Source organism: Camelus dromedarius, chromosome Y, assembly GCF_036321535.1.
Source record: "Camelus dromedarius isolate mCamDro1 chromosome Y, mCamDro1.pat, whole genome shotgun sequence".
Taxonomy (NCBI): Eukaryota; Metazoa; Chordata; class Mammalia; order Artiodactyla; family Camelidae; genus Camelus; species Camelus dromedarius.
This window is the reverse complement of record NC_087473.1, coordinates 16,537,566-16,559,046: the sequence shown is the minus strand read 5'-3', so window position 1 is coordinate 16,559,046 and position 21,481 is coordinate 16,537,566. Positions and strand designations below refer to the sequence as shown.

General features: G+C 48.7%; 1 protein-coding gene across 4 annotated transcripts in view; it reads right to left on the bottom strand.

Moving 5' to 3' along the window:
- The window catches only part of LOC105086568 (pseudouridine-5'-phosphatase), a 498,657-nt gene that overhangs the window by 457,069 nt on the left and 20,107 nt on the right, over positions 1-21,481 (bottom strand). For all 4 annotated transcript variants that reach the window (XR_010379551.1, XR_010379552.1, XR_010379553.1 and 1 more), the window contains exon 2: positions 11,350-11,568. Coding sequence is in view for 1 of the 4 variants with exons in the window: in XM_031445990.2 (XP_031301850.2) it covers positions 11,350-11,568 (219 nt within the window). In the remaining 3 variants the exon portion in view is untranslated. The remainder of the gene's footprint in view (positions 1-11,349; positions 11,569-21,481) is intronic.

Sequence of the window (21,481 nt, the reverse complement as noted above, 5' to 3'; positions counted from 1 at the left end):
GCTTCAAAAACTTCTGTATCCTTTGCATAACGCACAACTGTTCCTTATTCGCTCTGAGAAGTAAAAGACTAAAAATGCGAACGCAGTTCTGTCCTGCGGAGAAGCTGGTTAATTAAGTATATAAATGAAACCCAGCCAACGGCTCGTAGGCCCTGGTGTGCTTAATTCGGTTTAAGGGAAGGGCAGACAGACAGCTGTTGCTATAAAGAATCAGCACTCAGAGGATTAATCCACAGGGAGAGATGAGAGACGTGGGGAATCAGTGACCCTATGGAAGACGGATCCCGTCTGACTTCCCCCTGGAGACCTACGCTTGGTGACAAAGAACATGGAGGCTGTCCCTGGAGCGGATTGGAAAGGGGAACGTGCAGGAAAGACTGATGGCGGACATGCGTTCTTGCAGGTGTCTCCTTGGGACTCACCTGCCGAGAGGACATATCTATCAAGGCCCTACTGGATCAGGCGGCATCGGTTAACTCCTCACCCTAAACCCAGAGACCCGCAGTGAGGAGTGAGCGGGAAGGACCGGAGGAGATGACAGCACTGCAGACGGGCGCACGCCACGTGTTCCGGGAACCGTGGGGCGGGCGTCAAGTCTGGATCTCTGCAGTGAGGCATGGGAAGATGGTGGCACGTGTCCCGGGAGCCCGCTGACCAATGCCACCCTGTCACCCATGAGTAGAACTGACACCCACACTGCCCTGGGACGGGATATGCTGTGTGGGGCCCTGCCCAGCCTAGACCTCCTACACGTGCATTCTGCAGACGGCACGCAGCGCCTCCTCAGCGTGACCGGCCTGGGTAAGGGGCGTGGGCAGACCACCTCCCTCTGAAGAGCCTTGGCAACTGCCTGAAAGGTGAGGCGGCCAACACCATGGTGTTGCAGGTCAAAGGTGCGGACCAAGGGTAGTGGCTGAACGGTGGCACCCCAGGAGCTATGTCCGAGTCCTAACCCCTGGTACTTCTTGGGGGAAAAGGGGGCCATGCAGAGGTGAAGATGGACCTTGGAATGAGACATCCAGGGTTTAGGGGGAGCTCTAAACCCAATGACTGGTGTCTTAGTCTGTTCCAGCCATTATAGTAAAACACAGTGGGCTGAAAGCTTCAAACAAATGTACTTCTCACGGTTGTGCAGGCTGGAATTTAAGATCAAATTGCTGGGAGACTCAGGGTCTGGTGAGGGAGCTCTCTCCCTGGTTCACAAGATGACCATCTACCTCCTTCGTCCTCACGTGGAGGCAGGGGTGAGGGAGCTCCCTGGGGCCTCCCTTGTGAGGACCCTAATCCCATTCGTAGGGCTCCACCCTCGTGACCTAATTCCCTCTCAAAGGCCCCACCTTCTAACACCATCACACATGAATTTGGAGTGGAGGGGGACAAACATTCTGACCACAGCAACAGGTGTCCTCACACGAGAAGAAAGAAACAGAGGAGACGCCACGTAGGGAAATAGGCGGCCGCCAGCCCAGGGACGCCTGGAGCCCCCAGAAGCTGGAAGAGGCAGGAGGGACCCTCCCCCTGGAGCCTCCGGAGGGAGCGTGGCCCTGCGACACCTTGATCTAAGATTTCTGTCCTCTAGAACCACGAGAGCATACATTCCTGTTGTTCAAGGCAACCAAGTCTGTGGTCATTTGTTACCGCTGCCCCAGGAAGCGAGTACACACTGAGCCACAGTGGCATAGCTAGTGGTGGAGAAGCAACTGGGGCCTGGATTCTGAGAGGACAAAATTCACCACTGTAAACACGAAAATGCGGTGACAACATTTCAGAGATTGTTAGCAATCAAGGACAGACCTCAGGAAGAGAAAAACGAGACACACACACACACACACACACACACACAAGCACAAAGCACAGCAGGTGCTCTCTGCACTGGCAGGAAAAGGCGCCAGGAACACCCAGCCCCAAAGACCTGGTCCCTCCCGCTGGGGTCAACAGCCAGGGGGCGTGGTGTTGGGAGCGACCGGTTCTCACAGGGGGAATTTCGACACCTCTCCCCCCTCAAAGGGGACACTCTGCAACGCCTGCATTCTAATGTCACTGGAGATTCCTAACCAGCACTTCGGAAGGGCCACGAATGGTGAGTTCATATCCCCCAGGAGGTAAGTTCCTGCTGAATCACGGGACGGCCCCGCCCTTTTCAAGGGAGCATGCTAATTAGTTCTGACCTAAGTGTGCGGTGACCAGACGTTATACCCTCGTTTCTGGAGCAGGCTTTGGAGAACAGGCTTGTGCAAGGCAATGACAGCTCACTGAAGGGTCCCCTTCCAAGATGAGCATGACTCAGGAGCCCAGAATTTCCAGCCGCCACATAACACACCTGGACAGGCCCGTCACAGTGCCTCCCCGGTCCACCGCGGGGCGCAGGTGCTGAAGGGGGTGGTTCTTCAGCAGGGACATTGTGGACCCCGTCCCCCAGGGCATTTGGCCCTGTCCAGAGATACTTTTGGGGTGTCACAACTGGGGGAGGGGGCGCTGCTGCCACCCGGTGGGTGCAGACCTGGGCCATACACGATGTTCTCAGTCAGGGCAGAGCGGTAACGGCCTCCAAGTCCAGAGGTCCAATTCCTCCTTCTTCACTTGACTCCTCTAAACCTGTATCCTTACTAAAAGCTGAAGGAGACTGACCCTGCATACTGCATGGGACAGCTGTAAAACGGAACATGATATAAAGACACTGGACAGGTGGTCAGTTTTCAGTTCTACACCAATAGGCGTGATGGAGAGAAACCTACGCTCCTTCTAACTCACTCACACCCATGGGTTCCCTTCACCTGACGCACCCGACAGACAACAGCAGAGCGTGTGCTACGGCAGCCGTGCCTCACTGAGCCGAGACCCATCCGCCCAACGCCTGGGGACCACAGCAGTCAGGCGGGATAGTTTCCCAGCTCTTTTTTCCAAGCTGCCACTCTGCAGAAGTTACAACAACTGTGAGGCCAGCGTTTTTGTGCATGCAGGTTTCTGAGAATTACCTCAAATACAAAATGCTTGCTGTTACGGTCTATGCTCTGAGGGACCTTCTAGAAAGGAGACAGGCTTTCCCAGGCTCCTGTGTCTTGCCTGCTACACAGATGCCAAGGGCAGCAGCACACGGAGGTGATCCAGAAAGCACCCACTGAGGGGCCCTCGTCTGGACGGCCGACTCACAGAGCAGCGCTCGGCGGTGACGTGCTTGAGACCCGTTCCATATGCCCACGACACTGGGACTGCGTCTTCACTGTGTGTGCGCTCAGGGGACACGAAAGCCAGGTCTCTTCCCCGGTGCAGGGTGCGAATCATCCAGGGGACAGGAGACACACGCATCTGCGATATTTATGTGACAATGTCCTGGAGGATGTAGTCACCACTGTCTGCCTCTCCTGCCCAGGAACTTTCACAATATACAACATCATAATCCTTGAATGGCTTCTAGCACTTAAAACAGAAATGTAGGGGGAGGGTATAGCTCAGCGGTAGACCACATGCTTAGCATGCATGAGGTCATGGGTTCGATCCCCAGTACCTCTGTTAAATAAAAAGAAAATAATAAATAAGCAAACCTAGTTATCTCTCCACCCCCAAAAATAGAATTAAAAAATGATAATAATAAATAAAAACAGAAATGTAATTGTTTTTATTGTGGTAAAATAGACATAAAATGAGCAATCGTCTCCATTTTTAAGTGCACAGTTCAGTGGCATTACGGATACGCACCTTGTGCAACCATGCCCACCAGCCACCTGCGGGACTCGCCACCTGCAGAACCCTTTCATCTTCCCAGACAGACACTCTGTCCCCACTGAGCACCAAGCCCAGCCCCCTCCCCAGCCCCTGGCAAGCTCCGCACCACTTTCTGTCTCTGTGAACCTGACTCTTCTAGGGGATTCCTTTCAGTGGGACCACACAGTCTTTCTGTGTCTGCTTCTCTCACTGAGCACAGTGCCCTCGAGGTTCATCCATGCTGTAGCCTGTGTCAGCATTTCCTTCCTTTTTAAAGCAGAATAATATCCCATTGCATCAATGTAAGACATATTATTTATCCATTCATCCATTGGTGGACATTTGGGCTGCTTCCACCCTTTGGCTACTAAGAATAGTTGCAGCCGCCTGCCCAGAGGAGGGGCCCCGGGCACCACAGGGTCAGGTACCCAGGGGACCAGGGTTCTAGTCTGTCATTTCTCTCCCCGCGCTGGGTGATCTCACAAGGAGGAGGGGAGAGAGCTAACACTAGGGACCCTGGTGCGGTGGGGACAGGGGCCCAGAGGTTCAGGGGAACCGGGTGCCTTTGTGATCGAGCAGTGCAGGGGCCACCCCTCCTGGGCACAGCCTCGTCCCACACTCCTCTCCACTGGCCCAGATGCCACGCCCTGAGCTTTTCCCTGGGAAATCCCACTCCCAATGAACAATGGAGAAAAAGCGTGGGCCCAGGACAACAGGAGAACCTTCCGGGGACTGTAGCTCATAAGAGATGCTGACTTTCTCATTATTGGCCTTCAAACCAAATTCCTCTCACTAAATTGTACCAAAACACATTATTTCATCCATCTCAAAGAATATGTGACTGAAGGATCTGCTTCCAAATACGATGGAGGTAACCAACATCCTTCATGGGGAACCCTGTTAAAAAGGTTTCCTTACATCCCACATTAAAAATTTTTCTTAGGTAAGTCCACATTCATTTCAGTAATTTTTTTGTTTAAAATTTTTGCCACAATTTAGAAGATGTCTATTTCCAGAAAATGGTTAAACCCTTGGCCGATTGACAGTTCACATTTCACCATTAAGTCAAGTACTAAATGCCTACAGAAGGTACTGGTCAGAAGTATTTCCTGCAAAGAACATTCACGGCCCACCTCTTCACAGAGAGGCTTCCAGAGCACTCAGCAATAAGGCTTCTGTTAGAGGGTGATTCCGATCACTTGTGCTGCAGCTTCAAGCTCCATGGTCAACTCTATCCTCTCAGTGGCTGGACCAACCCAGCAGACACCAGCCTCATAAGCAGGGGCTGCCTCCCTGCTGATTGGCCCAGGCAGACACATCCACCTCATAATCAGGGGCTGCCTCCCTGCTGATTGGCCCAGGCAGACACACCCACCTCATAATCAGGGGGTGCCTCCCTGCTGATTGGCCCAGGCAGACACATCCACCTCATAATCAGGGGCTGCCTCCCTGCTGATTGGCCCAGGCAGACACACCCACCTCATAATCAGGGGCTGCCTCCCCTGGCAAACTGTCATCCCTTCCTTGCTAAGTACCTGCTTGGGCTGTAGCTCTCACCATAAAGCGAGAGCTTCGTTCTCAAAGTGAAGGATGTTGAAATGATAATACACTGTCTCTACAGACAGCCGCCTTTTCTAATGAGCTCAAGGTGCCTCCCACAACCTAAAATGTCCCACCAGAAAACACCTTCAGAAAGAGAAGAAACGCAAGTCAGGGGTTATGCTATCATCTACAGTTTCGTCACCATAACAAAGCAGTAAGTGAACAAAATGAACACGTAGGTCTGGAAACGGGGCGGTGGTGACTTTCCCAGACACAGTCACTGCACCCAGGACTCCAGCAGGTCACCCTTCCAGTGGAATTCAGGTTTGGCTCCGATAAAAGAGGTGGTGGGAGGAATGCAGCAGGGATGGAAACAAGGGGCAAAGCATGCCTTTTTAGGGAAGAAAACTCGACCTATGTTACTACCATCTCTGTGACTGGCATGTTGTAGAACAGAAACCCTAAGGAGATACGCTTCTGAGTCTGCAGGTTTACACACAGCCTTTCCTTTTGCTCCACAGTCGGTCCCACATTCTCCTCCTGTTCTCCTTCCCCTTTGGGATATGCGTATTCCCAATCCTTGTTTGTCACCCTAACCCTCTCAGAATGTCCAAGTGGCATCTCCTGACCTCAGTCCCTAGTCTGACCCAGCTTCCCAGCAGGACCTGCAGTGTCCCCTGTCCAGTGCTACCCTGGGCTTTCCTTTCTGCTCTGGGAAATGCTCTTATGCTCAGCCCACCTGCCACCTGTGCGTGTGGAGACGACCTCATGTTTCCAAGGGAAGACTTTACCATCGCTGATAAGTACTCACTCTCATCTGGGGCTAGTCAAAAGTACAGTAAGTGTACACAAACGTTCTTAGGCTAAACAGCCAGATTCTTAGGCTGTTCAATCAGTAATTAGAGCGGTCCTCTACCCGCCCCCGTCTGGAAGAGGTGACGAACTGGCAGAGAATGAAGAGTCACCTAGGTGACTTCTGTAGGACGACAGTCTCTTTGAAGAACTAGCTCCTGCCTCACTTGGATGGTAGAGGTTTCGGGACTCAGTTATCTTCCACGATTACCTGTGATTAGCACCTTACCTAACTCATACCAGGTCACTGGGAGAGACAACGGAGGCTACTGCATTGATCGGATCACCAAGCAGACTTCATCATATAGACTTGTTAGCACTGCAGTGAAACTATCAAACTAGCTAGATGAGACATCCTATGTTCTTGGAATTATAGAACATATCTCAAGCATATGTTAGAATATAGGACACAAATGCCAAAAGGAAAACCACTTAAGAGGCTTTGGTGGATAACGAAGAAAAAGTGGCTGCTTTGTATATTAAACTATGAAAGAGATATGATTCAGGTCAGATATGAACTGTATAGACAAATTCTTAGCTGGATTAACTAAGAAAAAAAAAAAAAGACTCATAACTGCAATCAGAAACGAAAGAGGAAAGAGGAGATGGTAAAACTAATGCCAAAAAAATTAAAAGGATTAAAGGAGAAACACATGAAAGGCTGTATGGAAGCAAACTGGATAACCAGGAAGAAATGTACAAATTGCTAGAAACATACAACCTATGAAGATCGAAGCAAAAATAGGTAGAAAGCTTGTTCTGAGCTATAACTATTAAGGAGATTGATTCAGTAATTAGAAACCTCCTAACAAAGAAAACTGGACCAGATGGATTCACTGAAGAATTCTACCAAACATTTAAAGCATTATCACCAACACTCCTTAAACTCTTTCCCAAAATTGAAGAGGACAACACATCCCCAAACTCATTCTATGAGGCCAGCATTACTATGGTACCAAAGCCAGACAGAGACTGCAAGAAACTGATGCAAATTACTCAACGAAGTACTAGCAAACTGATTTCGACAGCACATCAAATGGACTATACACCATAAATAAGAGGGATGTACTACTGGAATGCAAAGATAATTCAACATACAAAGATCAAGGTGACACACCACATTAACAAAATGAAAGACAAAAACCACATGATCGTCTCCACTGATGCAGAAAAAGCACTTGACAAAACTCAACACCCTTTCACTGTACAAACATTCGAACTAGGAATAAAAGAAAACTCCCTCAATGTAATAAAGGCCATACATGAAAAGCCGACAACTAACATCATACCCAGTGAGGAAAAGGTTGATAGCTTTTCCTGAGATCAGGAACGTGAGGAAAAGGCTTTCTCTTGTCACTTTTATTCAGCACAGCCCTGGAAGTCCTAGCCAGAGCAATGAGGCAAGAAAAAGAAGTAAAAAGCATCCACATTGGACGGGAATAAGTGAAATTATCTGTTTGCAGGTGACATGATCTTCTGTGTAGAAAATTCTAAAGATTCCACACACATACACAAAACTGTCAGAACTCATAAACAAATTCAGCAACGCTGCAGGATACAAAAATCAACATGCAAAAATCAGTTGCATTTCTGTATACTAACAATGAACAATCTGAAAAGAAAATTTAAACAATTCCATTTACAATGGCACCAGAAAAAATAAACTTAACCAACAGGTGAAAGATTTGTACGCTGAAACTACAAAACATTGCTGGAAGAAATTAAAGAAGAAGACACAAGTAAATGGAAAGACATCCCATGTTCATGGAGTGGAAGATTTGATATTGTTATAATGTCCACACTACCCAAAGCAATCTACAGATTCAGAGCCATCCCTGTCAAATATCAATGATACATTTTGCAGAAACACAGAAGTCCATCCTAACATTTATATGGACTCTCAATGGAGCCTAAATAGTCCTAACAATCTTGGAAAAGAAGAACAAAGTTGGAGAACCTCACATTTCCTGATTTCAAAACATATTAGAAGAGGTACAGTAATCAAAACAATATGGTATTGCCATAAGGACAGGCCTATAGACCTACAGAACAGACCAGAAATAACTCCTCACACATACGCCCAAATGCTCTTCAACAAGGCTGACAAGACCACTCAATGGGGAAAGGATAGTCTCTTCAACAAACTGCATAGGGGAAAACTGGATATCCATATGCAAAAAAAATGAAGTTGGACACTTACCTTAGACCATATACAAAAATTAACTTAAAATGGACTAAAGACCTAAAGGTAAGAGCTAAAACTAAAGAATTCCTAAAAGAAAACATAGAATCCTTTATGACACTGGATTTGTTAAAGATGTCATGGACATGACACAAAAAAGCACAGGCAAGAGCAAAACCAGCCAAACGGGCGTACAAAAAACTTTAAACGTCCTGTGCATCAAAGGACACATTCAACAGAGTAAAAAGGCGGCCTATGAAGTGGGAGAAAATACTTGTAAATCATATCTGATAAAGGATTCACAGCCAGAATATATAAAGAGTTCCTAGACTATAACAAGAAAAAATCAAATAACACTACTGAAAAATGGGAGAGGATTTCAATATTTCTCCAAAGAAGACACACAAATGGCCAAAAGTGTAATAAAACAATACTTTCTATCATCAATCACTGGAAAACTACAAATCAACTTCATGCACATCAGGATGGTTACTATCAAAAAGACAGACTGTAACAAGTGTTGGTGAAGATGTGGAGAAACTGGAACCCTGTTGACTGTTGGAAGGAAAATAAAATGGTGCAGCCATTATAGAAGACAGTATGGTGGACTGTCAAAAGATTAAATATAGAATTTTTTATATTTAATTTATAGACAGTCAGACTTTTGGGAATATATCCAAGAGAACTGAAAGCATGAGCTCCAAGAGATATGTGCACTCCAATGTTCACAGCAGCATTCTTAACGAGAGCCAACAAGAGGAAACAGCTCACTTGTCTACTGACAGATGAAGGGATAAACCAACTGTGGTCCAACCATACAGTGGAATATGATTCAGTCTTAAAAAGGAGAAAATCCTGTCACACGCTACAATATGGACAAGCCCTGAGGGCACGATGTTAAATTCATGCTAAAAAAAACTAATCATAAAAGGAGGAATACTGCATGAGGCACGGAGCATAGTCAAATTCACAGTAAAAAAGTAGAAGGGTGGGTGCCGGGGAACTCAGTGTTTAACAGGTGCAGACAGTGACTCACACGTTACAGAACAGAAACTCTGTGGATAAACGCTTCTGGGTCAGTAGGTTCCCACACAGGAAGCCAGTGTTTTAACAGGTACAGAGGACTGGATGTCAGTGTTGAACAGGGAAAGAGTTTCAGTCTGACAAGATTAAAAAGTGTGAGAGATGGATGGTGGTGATGGTCACACAGCGATCTGATCATATTTAACACGACTCGGCTGGACACTTGAGAACAGAAAAGACGGTCAATTTTAAGCTGTGTGTTTCTTCCCACACATGGATGTGTTTCCATCATTAAGGTCTGTCAAGATTACTGTGTGAGCAGACGGCCCAGAAAAGCCACAGATGCAGACAACACCCATGGCTTCACAGCACTTGTACCCACGTCTAAGGGGTGTGTGTGTGTGTGTAATCTAAGAACAGACACGTGGTTCCTGTGTGACACGGCCACCGCTATCAGCAGGGCCCTTTACAGGAAATTCTACAGCTTCCGGGAATATTCAGTCTGCACCACTGGATGTATTTATAAATACACACAGCAACACGTGTTTCAAAAATGACTGTGATTCATATCATTACAATTTTGAATCCAAAATGAGTGCTGTAACTGTAAACGTTTTCTCCATTAGCACCTGGAATCCTGAGGTCTGAGTGCGCACCTTTCTTTCCCAGAAGAATCTTAAAATGATACCTCATTTCGAAGCAATTTTTGGCCCTGTCATCTAGGACATTCTCGACCTTCTCACTTTTACTGAGAAACAGCAGGCAAGTCAGTGCTGATCAATGTTCAGCTAACAAGTCCCAGAGGAGAAGAGCCATCTTTCCTTTAAAAGGAGAACAAGTAAAGAAAGCAGTAAAGGCCATACAAACAGACATGTGAGAAAGGAATCAGTCCTCTCACTTAAAAAAAAAAATTAAACTTCTCTGGGGAGATTTAGCTGCTTGTCTATCATCAACATGTTAAAAGTTTGCATAGTTGCTGAAACATTAACCCTGTATCTGATTTTTGAGAAGAAAATGATACCTATTTTAAACTTTGAAGCAATTCTGCCATCTTTATATAGTACTGATAGAAAGTGCAAGTGATTTGAGGCCTCAGGAATCGGTGAAAGCAAAGGATATTATTTTAGGAATCCTTTAGATCCAGCAATCCCACTCCTGGGCATATATCCAGAGGGACTCAATTCAAAAACACACCTGCACCCCAATGTTCACAGCAGCACCACACACAATAGCCAAGACACAGAAGCAACCTAAATGTCCATCGACAGAGGACTGGATAAAGAAGATGTGATATATTGAAACAATGGAATACTACTCAGCCTTAAAAAAGAATAAAACAATGCCATTTGCAGCAACGGATGGACCTGGAGATCCTCATTCTACATGAAGTAAGGCAGAAGGAAAGGAAAAATACCGTATGATGTCACTTATATGTGGAATCTAAAAAAAAGACAAATGAACTTATTTACAAAACAGAAGCAGAATCACAGACATAGAAAACAAACTTATGGTTACCACGGGGGGAAGGGGGTGGGAAGGGATAATTTGGGAGCCTGAGGTTTGCAGATACTAACTAACATATATAAAATGGATAAACAACAAGTTTATACTGTAGAGCACAGAGAACTATTTACAGTACCTTGTAGTAACGTATGGTGAAAAAGAATATGAAAATGAGTATATGTATGTTCATGTATGACTGAAGCATTTATACTGTACACCAGAAATTGACACAGCATTGTAAACTGACTACCCTTCATTAAAAAAAAAAACATATATATATGTGTATATATATATATATGTATATACACATATATATATACAAAAAAAAGAAAGAGAGACAGAAAGAAGCCTTACGAAGACAAGACTGAATCACAGCATACATCAGCGTCCAGCAAGCTGTCTCATGTGTACCTCTGAGCCTTAAAAGGAAGAAATTTTCCGAGAAGTTGTCTAGACAAAAGAAGGAAGCTGGCATGCTGGCATTAGGCTGTGAGATGATTGCCCACATCACTAACACCCGCGAACACAGCCATGAGGGTCCGCACCTGGCAAGAGCGCGGCCGTGGGGAACACCTCCTTCAGCCTCGCCTGGCTCTCATCCACCAGCTCTTCTTTGGACATCGGGAGCTGCAGGACATCTATTATGATCTGGGCCGCCTCCAGCGCCTTCTTGCCCATAACGAGGGACTTCACATCCCAGCTGTATTTCTTCCCATAGCGACCACAGATTTCCTCGAACACCACTGAATAGAGCCGTTCGGTGTCTGCGGAAACAGTGAGACAAAGACAGAGAGGCTTTTTAGGGTGGGCGCTGCACCAGCACTGCGGCTGCATCAGTGGGAGCGGACGTGTACGCAGCGTGGGTCCCACTTAGAGAAGAAAGCTCTCACGGAGACCTGTGGACGCAAAGACCCACGGACACAGGGGGATTGTTCGCGGGTCATTTTGCCTCGATGATGCCCTGGGCGGCCTGGCCTCTCCTGCTCTGGAAGGCTGCAGATTGGAAGGGAAATGAAGTCTATATGACGGTCAAATTACCTGACGCCGACAGGTACGTAAGGGTTCAACGATGCACTTGGGATGCTGAACTCCATCCGACGCGAGATGACGTCCTTACCTGGCATTCCCAGGTGTGCTTACAGACAGCAGCACGCAAGGGTCTGCGTGTGTGGCCATCGGCTGTTAGGGACGCTTCCAGAGCCCCGTGGGACTCCTCCCCACAGGAGCGCCTGGCCCCGGCTGCAGCTGTGGCAAGACCCTCCCGTTCAGTTCTGAGTGGGAAAAGCACACTGTCTTGTTGCTCCTTTACTCTCCCACATTCCCCACACTCAGCACCTCTGTCACTAGATATGGGGTACTTCCTACAGCAAGCAATTCTGCAATGGAAGCGGGGGTCCTGCAACTTAACTCACTTCGGAGGCTACAGTGGTGAAGGCTTCAGTCCCACAAGGTGGCCACGGCAGCCCCAGGCCTGCTTCTCCGGGCAGGCAGGGAACTGCCCTTCCTCCGCTCACCGTCCCCTCTCCTCCTACTGCCACCACCCCCCGGATGTGTTGTGCGAGGACTCCCCATGGCCCGCCTACCAGCCCTGGACTCTGAGCCCCACACTGCAACGGTTTGGCCTTGACAACATCCAGCAACAGAAAGAACTTTTCTTTCCTTCTTTTCAAGGTACAAATTTGTCTTTAGTGCTTTAACTATTTGGATCCTTGCTTTTGTATTAGGGCTGGATTGTTGGGGGGGGGGGGTAGGGATGCTATAAGACACACAAACAAGTAAATCTCAGATCTCCACCCTTGCAGGCACCTGACATTGCTCAGCCATCACCACTGCGTGGGTAATGAATTCTCAATGTTGTTTTGTGTTTTGGTACAAAAGAAGGTGGCACTTAAGTCTTCCTGGGCTCCTTTGTGGAAGCAGCCAGTGTGTGGATAATAACCTGGGTCTGGTTTTTCCAGGAGCCACCCTGCACTTTCGCTCCTTAAAGGAGCGGCAGGAGAGAGAGGAGGGCTGGTCCTGTCTTCTCCAGGTGATGAGGGGGCTGGCCCGTCACCACAGCTCTTCTCCGTCCTTCCCCGGGAGGGCAGCAGACTGGGGGCTCTGGGGGCCAGGAGACGGAGGGACTGGTGGGGAGGCTGTACACTTCACCATCTTTACGTGGACAGTCTTCTTCTAGTAGCTGAGACAGAAAGACTGATGAAAAGACATCGTGGCTACCAACTGACTGAGGGACTTCCAATGGGCTGAAAAGCGTAGAGACGGGGCCAGGGAGGCAAGCCGAGGCCGGGCGGAAAGAGGAAGCACCGTGCCTCATGCTAAAGCAAGTGGACCCGGAAGAAAGGAACGCACATGAAAAAAACCCTCACTCTGAAGACAGAAAACAGCTACGCTTTTAAAGTTCTTTAAGCAGTGTTTACCTAAAGCTTCAGCTTGTAACTGAAAAGGCACAGCACTGTGGGGTTATACAGCAAAAGGAGAGCATGCAGACAGCCACTCTTCCTCACAATTGAGATAAAATCCCCGTGCACTCTCGGTGGACTAATGAGGCCCTGAACGCCACTGAAGTCCTCAGATCCCTCAAGGACACAGCCAGCTGACGGTGGTGCCCAGAAAGGAGAAAGTTCTCCAGAAGCCAAAATAATGAAGCAGTGTAAAACAGCTGTGCCCCACAAGCTTGGAGCTTTGCAACCTGCGTCCCTGTTAGGTTTCACGGGAAGCTCCACGAGGCCGTCAACCCGCCACAGCCCCACGAGCGGCTCCCCTCCTCGGGTGCCTGCGAAAACCACGCCTACGCGGCACCCAGGCACCCAGGGAGCAGTCCCGGCTGCTGGTCAGGAAGCGGAGACAGGAGGGCCCCAGCTCAGGGGAGGGAACGCAGCCTGGAGGCTGGTTTCTCCCTGGTGTGCTGCACGCCGGCCCCAGCTGAGGAATGGAAGGCATGCACGCTGACAGTCACTGAACTGCCGTTACAGGTGTCACCGCACCTGGAACCTCTCTGTTCGTCTGAGCCTGAGGTTCTGTCACTGTCCCATGTTTAGTAACACCTTTTGTCACGGACGACGCATTTAAATGTTGGCTGAGTTCATCCCCGGATCTGAGCACAGATTCAGTTTGCATTTTCCTCTGTGAACGTGGAAGGGGTGAGGGTACGTCCCCACTTCTCTCCTGCAGGAAGCTGCACCCCCGACCAGGCAAACAGGCACCTAATTCCAACTGTAAAACCGTGAGTTGCTATTTAATAGCGAAACATCTCCATCAACCCATCAGTGACAAGCACCTCTGGTAAGCCCCGATTCCTCTGCCCACCCCCATTTGTTTCCATAGCAGACCTAGAATGCGGTATCCGGAGAAAGCGAGGGCGTCCGGGATCTGAGAGATGAGTGGCAAATTCCTAGCCCACCTCCTTCTAGCTGGATGCCCTCGGACGAGTTGCTTACCCTCTCTGATCTGTAGTTTCCGCCGGGAGCACCGGGCTGAGTCCCGCCGGCCTGCAGACGCAGGTGCGCGAGAGGGCTCTGGGTGTGGGAGGCGGCTCATGCTCTGATGTCAGGTGGCCTGCGCTCTGCAGCCACCAGCTGCTGAGAACTGGGGACAGGTGCTCAGTGCTTCCCCCACCACCGCTGGGCCTCATTTACCCATCGGGACAGTGTGGACACTAACACGACCACACACCTGCCAGGCGCTTGGGACACCTGGGTGGGATGACCTGTGCGGAGCTCTGAGCACAGCCCCGCCCCAGTTCATGACTCCAGCCTCCCCGCCTGGCGTCGTGGGGTGAACATCTGCCTTGCAGCTGCTCTGCAGTTAGAAGTAATCTGTGAGTTAGCAGGACATTACAAGCCCCACTGTCTCTCTGTAGACCACAGCTCCAACAACGGCAGAGAGCTGTTGAATCTGAGAGGCTGGGGGGCCTCGTTCCAAGTGTTTTACTTAAAAAAAAAAAAAAAAAAAAGTGGTAACTCTTTGGAATTTGTTCACAAAAGTATCGCACGTTCCCAGCACACGGGACTGGCTTCATAAATGTTTGTTAACTGATGGCCCCGCCTGGTACAGGCACATAATCCCGTGTCTCCAATGCCATAATCTGTAACTCTCTGGAAACTGAGAAGTTTTCATTTAGCAGCAAAGATGGAAGGACTTTCCATGTCTTAATATTTACAACCCTTGGCATGAATCTTCACGTGCTTCCCTGTAAGAATACTAATGGGCTTGATTATGGATGCGGACCCAGCCCCCGCCCCCCGCCCGCTACTGTATACATCATGAAACACAGGCATTCTAATTCCTCTTTAAAATAATAATTTAAGCATCTAAATACAACTCGTTCCTCGGGCTTTGGAAAAGGGATCGTGGACTCACACTGATCACCGTTTGCTGGTTTACTTACATACCTTCCATAGCGTGCCCATCTTGAATGAAGCAATTTGATGTTTTCCAGACCTTAATATATCTTGAAAATAGTCTTGCTTTGATTATTTTTAATTACAAAAAACAAAAAAAAGGAAGAAAAAAAAAAGGCGGGGGAAAAGCTCTAAAGCCAGTGTTTTGTGTCATAGTTAGTTCCTTAAAGATACAACATGGATTTTCACAATTGAGCTAAAATCAAATTGTCGCACTCTGGCAAATACAAGGATACAGACCATGTAGCCGACAGATGTAGCCCTTTGTGTGCTTTGTCTCACCCAGAAATGGAGCAGTGTTTCTGAATGCGGTGAAAGCTACATTATTTTAAATGTGAAATGGCTTTCAATAGTAAAAACCCAGCACACAGCACATTTTCACAAACGTGGTGGTGTCATTTTTCTAAGCCACTATGATAGGACATAGTAGGTAATTGATAATTGAATAGACTTCTTTAAAAATTCACTTATTTTGTTCATCTACAGATGGTTTCCTTAAGCCACTGGTTCTCAGAGTGTGGTTCTTGGACCAGCAGCATCAAGAATGCAAATTTTGGGGCCTCACCCTAGATCTGCGGGGTAGAAACCGGGTGGGAGTCAGCACTGTGCGTTTTAGGAAGCTCCCCTCCCCACCTGCAGGGTGTGTGTCAAACAAAGGTGAGAACCACTGACCTGATGTTATGGTTTTACTAAAGCCCTTCGTGGATGCCCCGGGCCTGCCCCAACATCTCCTCCTGGCCAGCCGACCCTCCACAGGTCAACCCTCAGCACACTCCCAACCAGGCGGTAGGACCCCACTCCCTACCCAGCGCCGTTCACCTCTGCCCCAGCTGACACATGCTTCTTCAGACAGGTGTATCGGGTCCCCACCATGTGACAAGCACCGAGAAAACGTGACAACTTAGGTAGAAACATCCCTGCTACATTAAATACGTAACTCAGTGATTGGGACTGAAAAGCTTCTTAATGTTCGTCGGAAAAAAAAAAAACAAAGGAACAGTCAAGTACTTGCTAAGGTTAAAAAAAAACAAAATCCTTGCAGAAAGAGTGGTAAAGAAAAGGCTAGTGTGCAAATCAGTGTTCTCCTGAGCTGAGGAGCTAATGAAATGCAGCCCTCTGCTAACCCCAGGGACCTCAGGGCCCAGGAATCTCCTCTCAGGCCTGAAAAGGGAAGCCACGCAGAGGGTACATCAGAAGCCGCACCCGGAGTCCTAGCATCCTGGGGAGGAGAAAGGAAACAAGATGAGGAGAGCAAGACGCCAGCTCCAGCAAACACGGCGAGTATCCAGGAGCTGAGGGCACTCAGTCGCTCTCTCCCGGGGCCACCAACACCCTGCGTGCTTCATACACACGGAAGACACGTTCAGTCTCTGCTGTTTAACCTTTACAAATGAGCTTGCGTGTAAAAGGGAGCACTTCCTTGTGTCTGGGAATGTAAAAGACCGAAAGGAATAATTAACAAGCATGAAATTAGAAGCCTGCGTGATCCAGCAGGCTCAGAGAAAAGTACTTAAGGGCTTGATGGATCGTTTCCCGTGGCTGTAAGCTATCAGTTTTAAACTGTAAAATAATAAACACAACTTCTTCAAATGAAGATTGGTAAAAAATAATTGAACGGAGTGATCGTTTGTAAAGCAAAACTTTAGATTAGCACTTACCACCATTCCCTGGCACCAGCATCTACTCCCTGTTACAGGTATGGGTGTTCATCAAGAATTTTTGTTTTCTGGTAATCTCTATTAGAGTTTTTAAAGAAATTATTTTAAAAAATGAACTGGTTGAAAAACATTGCTGGATCATAGATATCTGTATGGAAACGTATCTGTATGGGGGAAAAAATGAACAGTGATCCTTCCTCATAAAACTCAATGTAAAACCAAAAGAACAGAACTGCTAGAAGAAAATGCAGGAGACCATCTTTGGAACCGTGGGTTCTCGGAGGCCTTCACACACAGGATACAAGAAGTAAGAGCTCTGGGAGAACATTCAGATAAAGGGGCTTTCCATAAAATTACAGCGCCCAGGAAGAAAAGAAAGGCAAGCCACAGACTGAGAGAGAATATTTACCCCCCGCCCCATAAGCATACACACACACACGCACACACACACACACACACACACACACGAGACAGGACTTACACCCAGAATACACAAAGAAGTGTGCTTTACAGCTCAGTGAGGAGACACACCACCTGTAGCCCCCCCACTCCCCCAAGATGCCCACGTCCTCATCCCCAGAACCTGAGTGTGTCACCTTTCACGGCAAACTGGACTTTGCAGGCGTGACTAAGCAGAAATCCCGAGACGGGAGATGACTATCCGGGACCACGGGGTTGTTCTGAGAGGAAACAGGAGGGTCAGGGTCAGAGGAGAAGCAAGAACAGAAGGTCAGGCAATGTGGGGGGTCACAGGACGAGGAACGTGGGTGACCTCTAGAAGCCGGAAAGGCCGGAAAACATTCTCCTCTAGAGTGTCCACAAGGAATGCAGACCTGTCAACACCTAGGTTTTTTAGCCTATCAAGGCTGATTTTGGACTTCTGGCCTCCAGAATGCGCTGTTTAAAGACACAAGGTTGGTGATAATTCATTTCAGCTGCAATAAAATTAATACACGACCCAACACAAAAACCACTTTGGAAAACAGTATGGCAGTTTCTTAAAAAGTGTACACCTACCATACAACCACTAGCAATAGAAAGGGGGAAAAAAGAAACTCACGTGCAATCACATGAATGACTTTCAAAAAAATTACGCTCCATGAAAGAAGTCAGATTTAAAAAAAAGGAACACATTCTGTATGAGTCCATGTGAAATTCCAGGGGGTGCACACCAATCTCCAGCTTCAGAAGCAGACTGACAGTTACCGTGGACGGACGTGGTAAGAGAGAAGGATTGCAGAGGGCCACAAGGAAAGCTTTGGGAGCTGTGGGAACATTCCTCGAGTGTGAAAATCACAGCATAGGTAACTACGTGGTAAAACTGACCCAACAGTGCACTATAAACTACCACTAAAGTCCAACGTGACATACGTTTCCTGGGACCTCTCCAGGTCTACCCAGAACAGACAACGAGAATCAGTGTTTGCAACACAAGAAAATACAGCTGCGTGTGGAATTCAGGGCGGTTGGACTGTTCTTGAATGCGGAGATGCCCGTGGGGACAGTGCGGGGCTATGGGTACCAGGATGTTGAGGACAACCAACAACAGAGTACGTGAGTCGGTTCTCTGTCAAGCAAAGGAAGGCTGTCTGGTGGAAAGCACGACATTTGTTCCCAGGGAAAGAAGACTCAGCAGTGCTGTCCTCGGCCTTTGGCCGGAAGACCGTCCCAAGACCAGAGACTTACTGTGCCCGCTGCCGAGGGGCACAGACAAGCGAGCAAGGTGGGTGCTCTAGATGCAATGTCTGTGTATCCTCCCAAAATCTGTATGTGAACTGCTAATCCCCAGTGAGGCGGAACACGGAATTTCCTTTTTATTTTAAGAGAGGGTGCAACAGAGACAGAGAAGGTGAAGACCAACAACTCATGCTTTTCAAGAGACTATTTTACTGCGACTGCAGCAAAGTCACAGAAACGCCATACTCACTGCTCTTTGTTTTCCAAAGTGGTGCTTCTTCCATTCCAGCATGAAAACTGGTGACTAGGCCTCCCCTCCTTCACTGCCGTCTGCTTTCCGATCACCTACCCTCCCGCCCTGGTCTTCTTCTGCCCCTCAGAGATACTGGAAGTGACGGGGACGGCCGGGCACTGGGGCAGCCAGGGGCAGCGGTGGAATACGGAACGGGCCCGAGACACAGAAGCACAGCGAGGGGGATGTTGGAGGCAGGGGGCAAGAAGGAGAGAGGATGATATTCACTGAGCCCCGACAAGTGGCAAGGTTAGGAGACTAGTATTTTCTCAAGCGGGGAGAAATGTAGGGAAATGAGTGCAGAATTGGGTAGCAATACCCAAGTGCTTTTCAAGTTGAAAAAATCTGCCAAACTCATCTGTGCAGTCACTCTACAATTTACCAATTATTTTGGGATATTTAACAGTATGTTACTCACACGTAAATGTTATCCGGACAACTTAAAAATACATGATTTTTCAAACTTTTTAAAAACTTATTATTTTTAAACTTTTAAACTAGGCTTACTGAGCTTCAATGACTTCTTCCAGCTCAGACAGCTCATCGAAAGACCATCCAGGGTTGAACCCAAGACTGCGTATGAAAATCACGAGCTGTCCACTCTGCACACACCCCCTGTACCTCATCAATTCAGGGCACTCCGACTTCAGCAGTGCTTTTACAGGTGTGGTACCCAGGCCAGCAGCACGGACATCATCTGGGAGCTTGTGGGACATGCAATTCCTGGACCTGCTCCAGACCTACTGAGCTAGAGAGTCTGGGGTCTCAAAAAATCTGTGTTTTCACCAGCCATCCAAAAGAGTTTGATGCCTGCTCCAGGGTTAAGAACCACGGGGCTAAAGTTTCTCGCATCCGTGGCAAAGAGCGACATCGAATGTTTCTTCTCATCGTGATGGCTACTAAAAGTCATCAGTAACAGGGAGCCAAGAATCAGTCACTGGGCGCATGCCATGGGATCTGTGTGCCGCTGAGATAGAACGCTGTTCTGGTAGGTAACAGGGTAACATGGTACCCAATTTTCAGATGGGCAGACTGATGCTTGATGGTACATTGCCCAGGACCAAAGAGGAGGGAGAGAGTCAGTCTGCCCTGTTGTGATGTCCAAGCAAGTTTGTCCTCTGTGTCACCAACCAAACCTGCCTCTCTGAGGGAGGGCTCCTGTCAGCCAACACCCAGGTCGGAAATTTTCATTTCCTTAACCCTGGACGCCCTCTCTCATTTTGCAAACCTAGGCTCTGGGTTTTGCATTTGTCCCTACTTCGTACCTTCCTCTTGGAAAAGACAAATCTAGAAGCTTCCAGCAGCACCGCTTCCCTGGAGGGTCTCTCAGACTGTGAAGACACCTTACTCAGCAGAGGGAATTCACTGAAACCATTGCCACAGTCTTGGCCAGAGCGAGCTATCGGCTGAGGGCTCCTCAAGGGTAAGTTCTCTCAAAGATTTCTCTTAAGACCTGGAGCAGAATCCACCAAATTTGGGTACAGGGGGTTCCAGAAGGTCACGGGTTCCTACCGCAACCTGTGGCTCACAGATGCCAGTCTGTTCCTCTCCTGCAGAGAACCTGTGTCCAAGGCCCTCATCCTTCATCCTCCCAGCCTACTCTATACCAAAGTCTCCTGTGAGGGCAGCCCCGGGCCCCTCTACCCGGTGGAATACGTACAGACGACAGAGACCTGCAAAATCTAAAGGCATCTGACATGGAAAAATCAAAAGGAAGATACTGTTGCCACGCATTAAGCAGAGTTGCCTGCGAAATGGAAGGCAAGGTTTGAGAGTCTGAAAACCACAAAGAACACATCTTTCTGCGCTGGGAACTCCAGGAGTGGGCGTTTGAGGCTCACGTGCCTGTGGCCTGTCCGGGGAACACAGGTTCCACAGCTTGTGAGGGTGGGGTCCCCTGTTTTCAGGCTACTTACAAATCACTCTGGAGTCTGGAGAGCATGCTACAGTCACCTCAGTCACATCAGAGCAAGCAGGGGTGAGGACAGAGTGGGAAGGGGCAGTCTGCTTCCTCAGGGTGAGAAGCTGTCCTATTCCGCACGGGGGTCTTGGGGACTCTGGAAGCTTCGGGGAGCCCTGCTCGTGGAGGCAGCGCCGTGAGTCTGGAGAGCGCAGCAGACGTGGGTTTGAGTGCCGGGCTGCTGCTCCCTTAAGGCGTCCCCTGGTCACCCTGGGAATTCAGCCTCCCCCTCACCTAAGGCTGTCTGCGGATGAAACGTGCTGTCAGATATAAACCGTCCAGACAGAGTATGTGCTCATCCCGAGGCTGTCAGCCCAGGGTGAAGGCGGTGAAGGCGAAGATGACGGGGTGAGATGGGGCTTTCCCTGAGAGGCTGTCCAGGGGGTGCAGGTGAGAACACATGGAGAGGAACGGGCAGTGATGAAGACACGCGCGGAGCAAGGGGAGAAGGGGCCACTCACCCCATGGCGTTCCGGGAGTCCGGCCTGCCTAACAGCACGTTCCGCTCCTCTTTCCCCTGTAATTACGGGGACGTGGGCTGGCAGGGGTAACTGAAGAGACGAGCAGGTGCCCCGGCTCCCAGGGGACAGGCCGCCCCGTCCACGAACAGGACGGCGAGCTTCCTCAGAAGCAAAGGACCCACAGGTCAGTGGCCGGCAGGTGCGGGGAAGGGGCTGGGCCAGGGGAGGT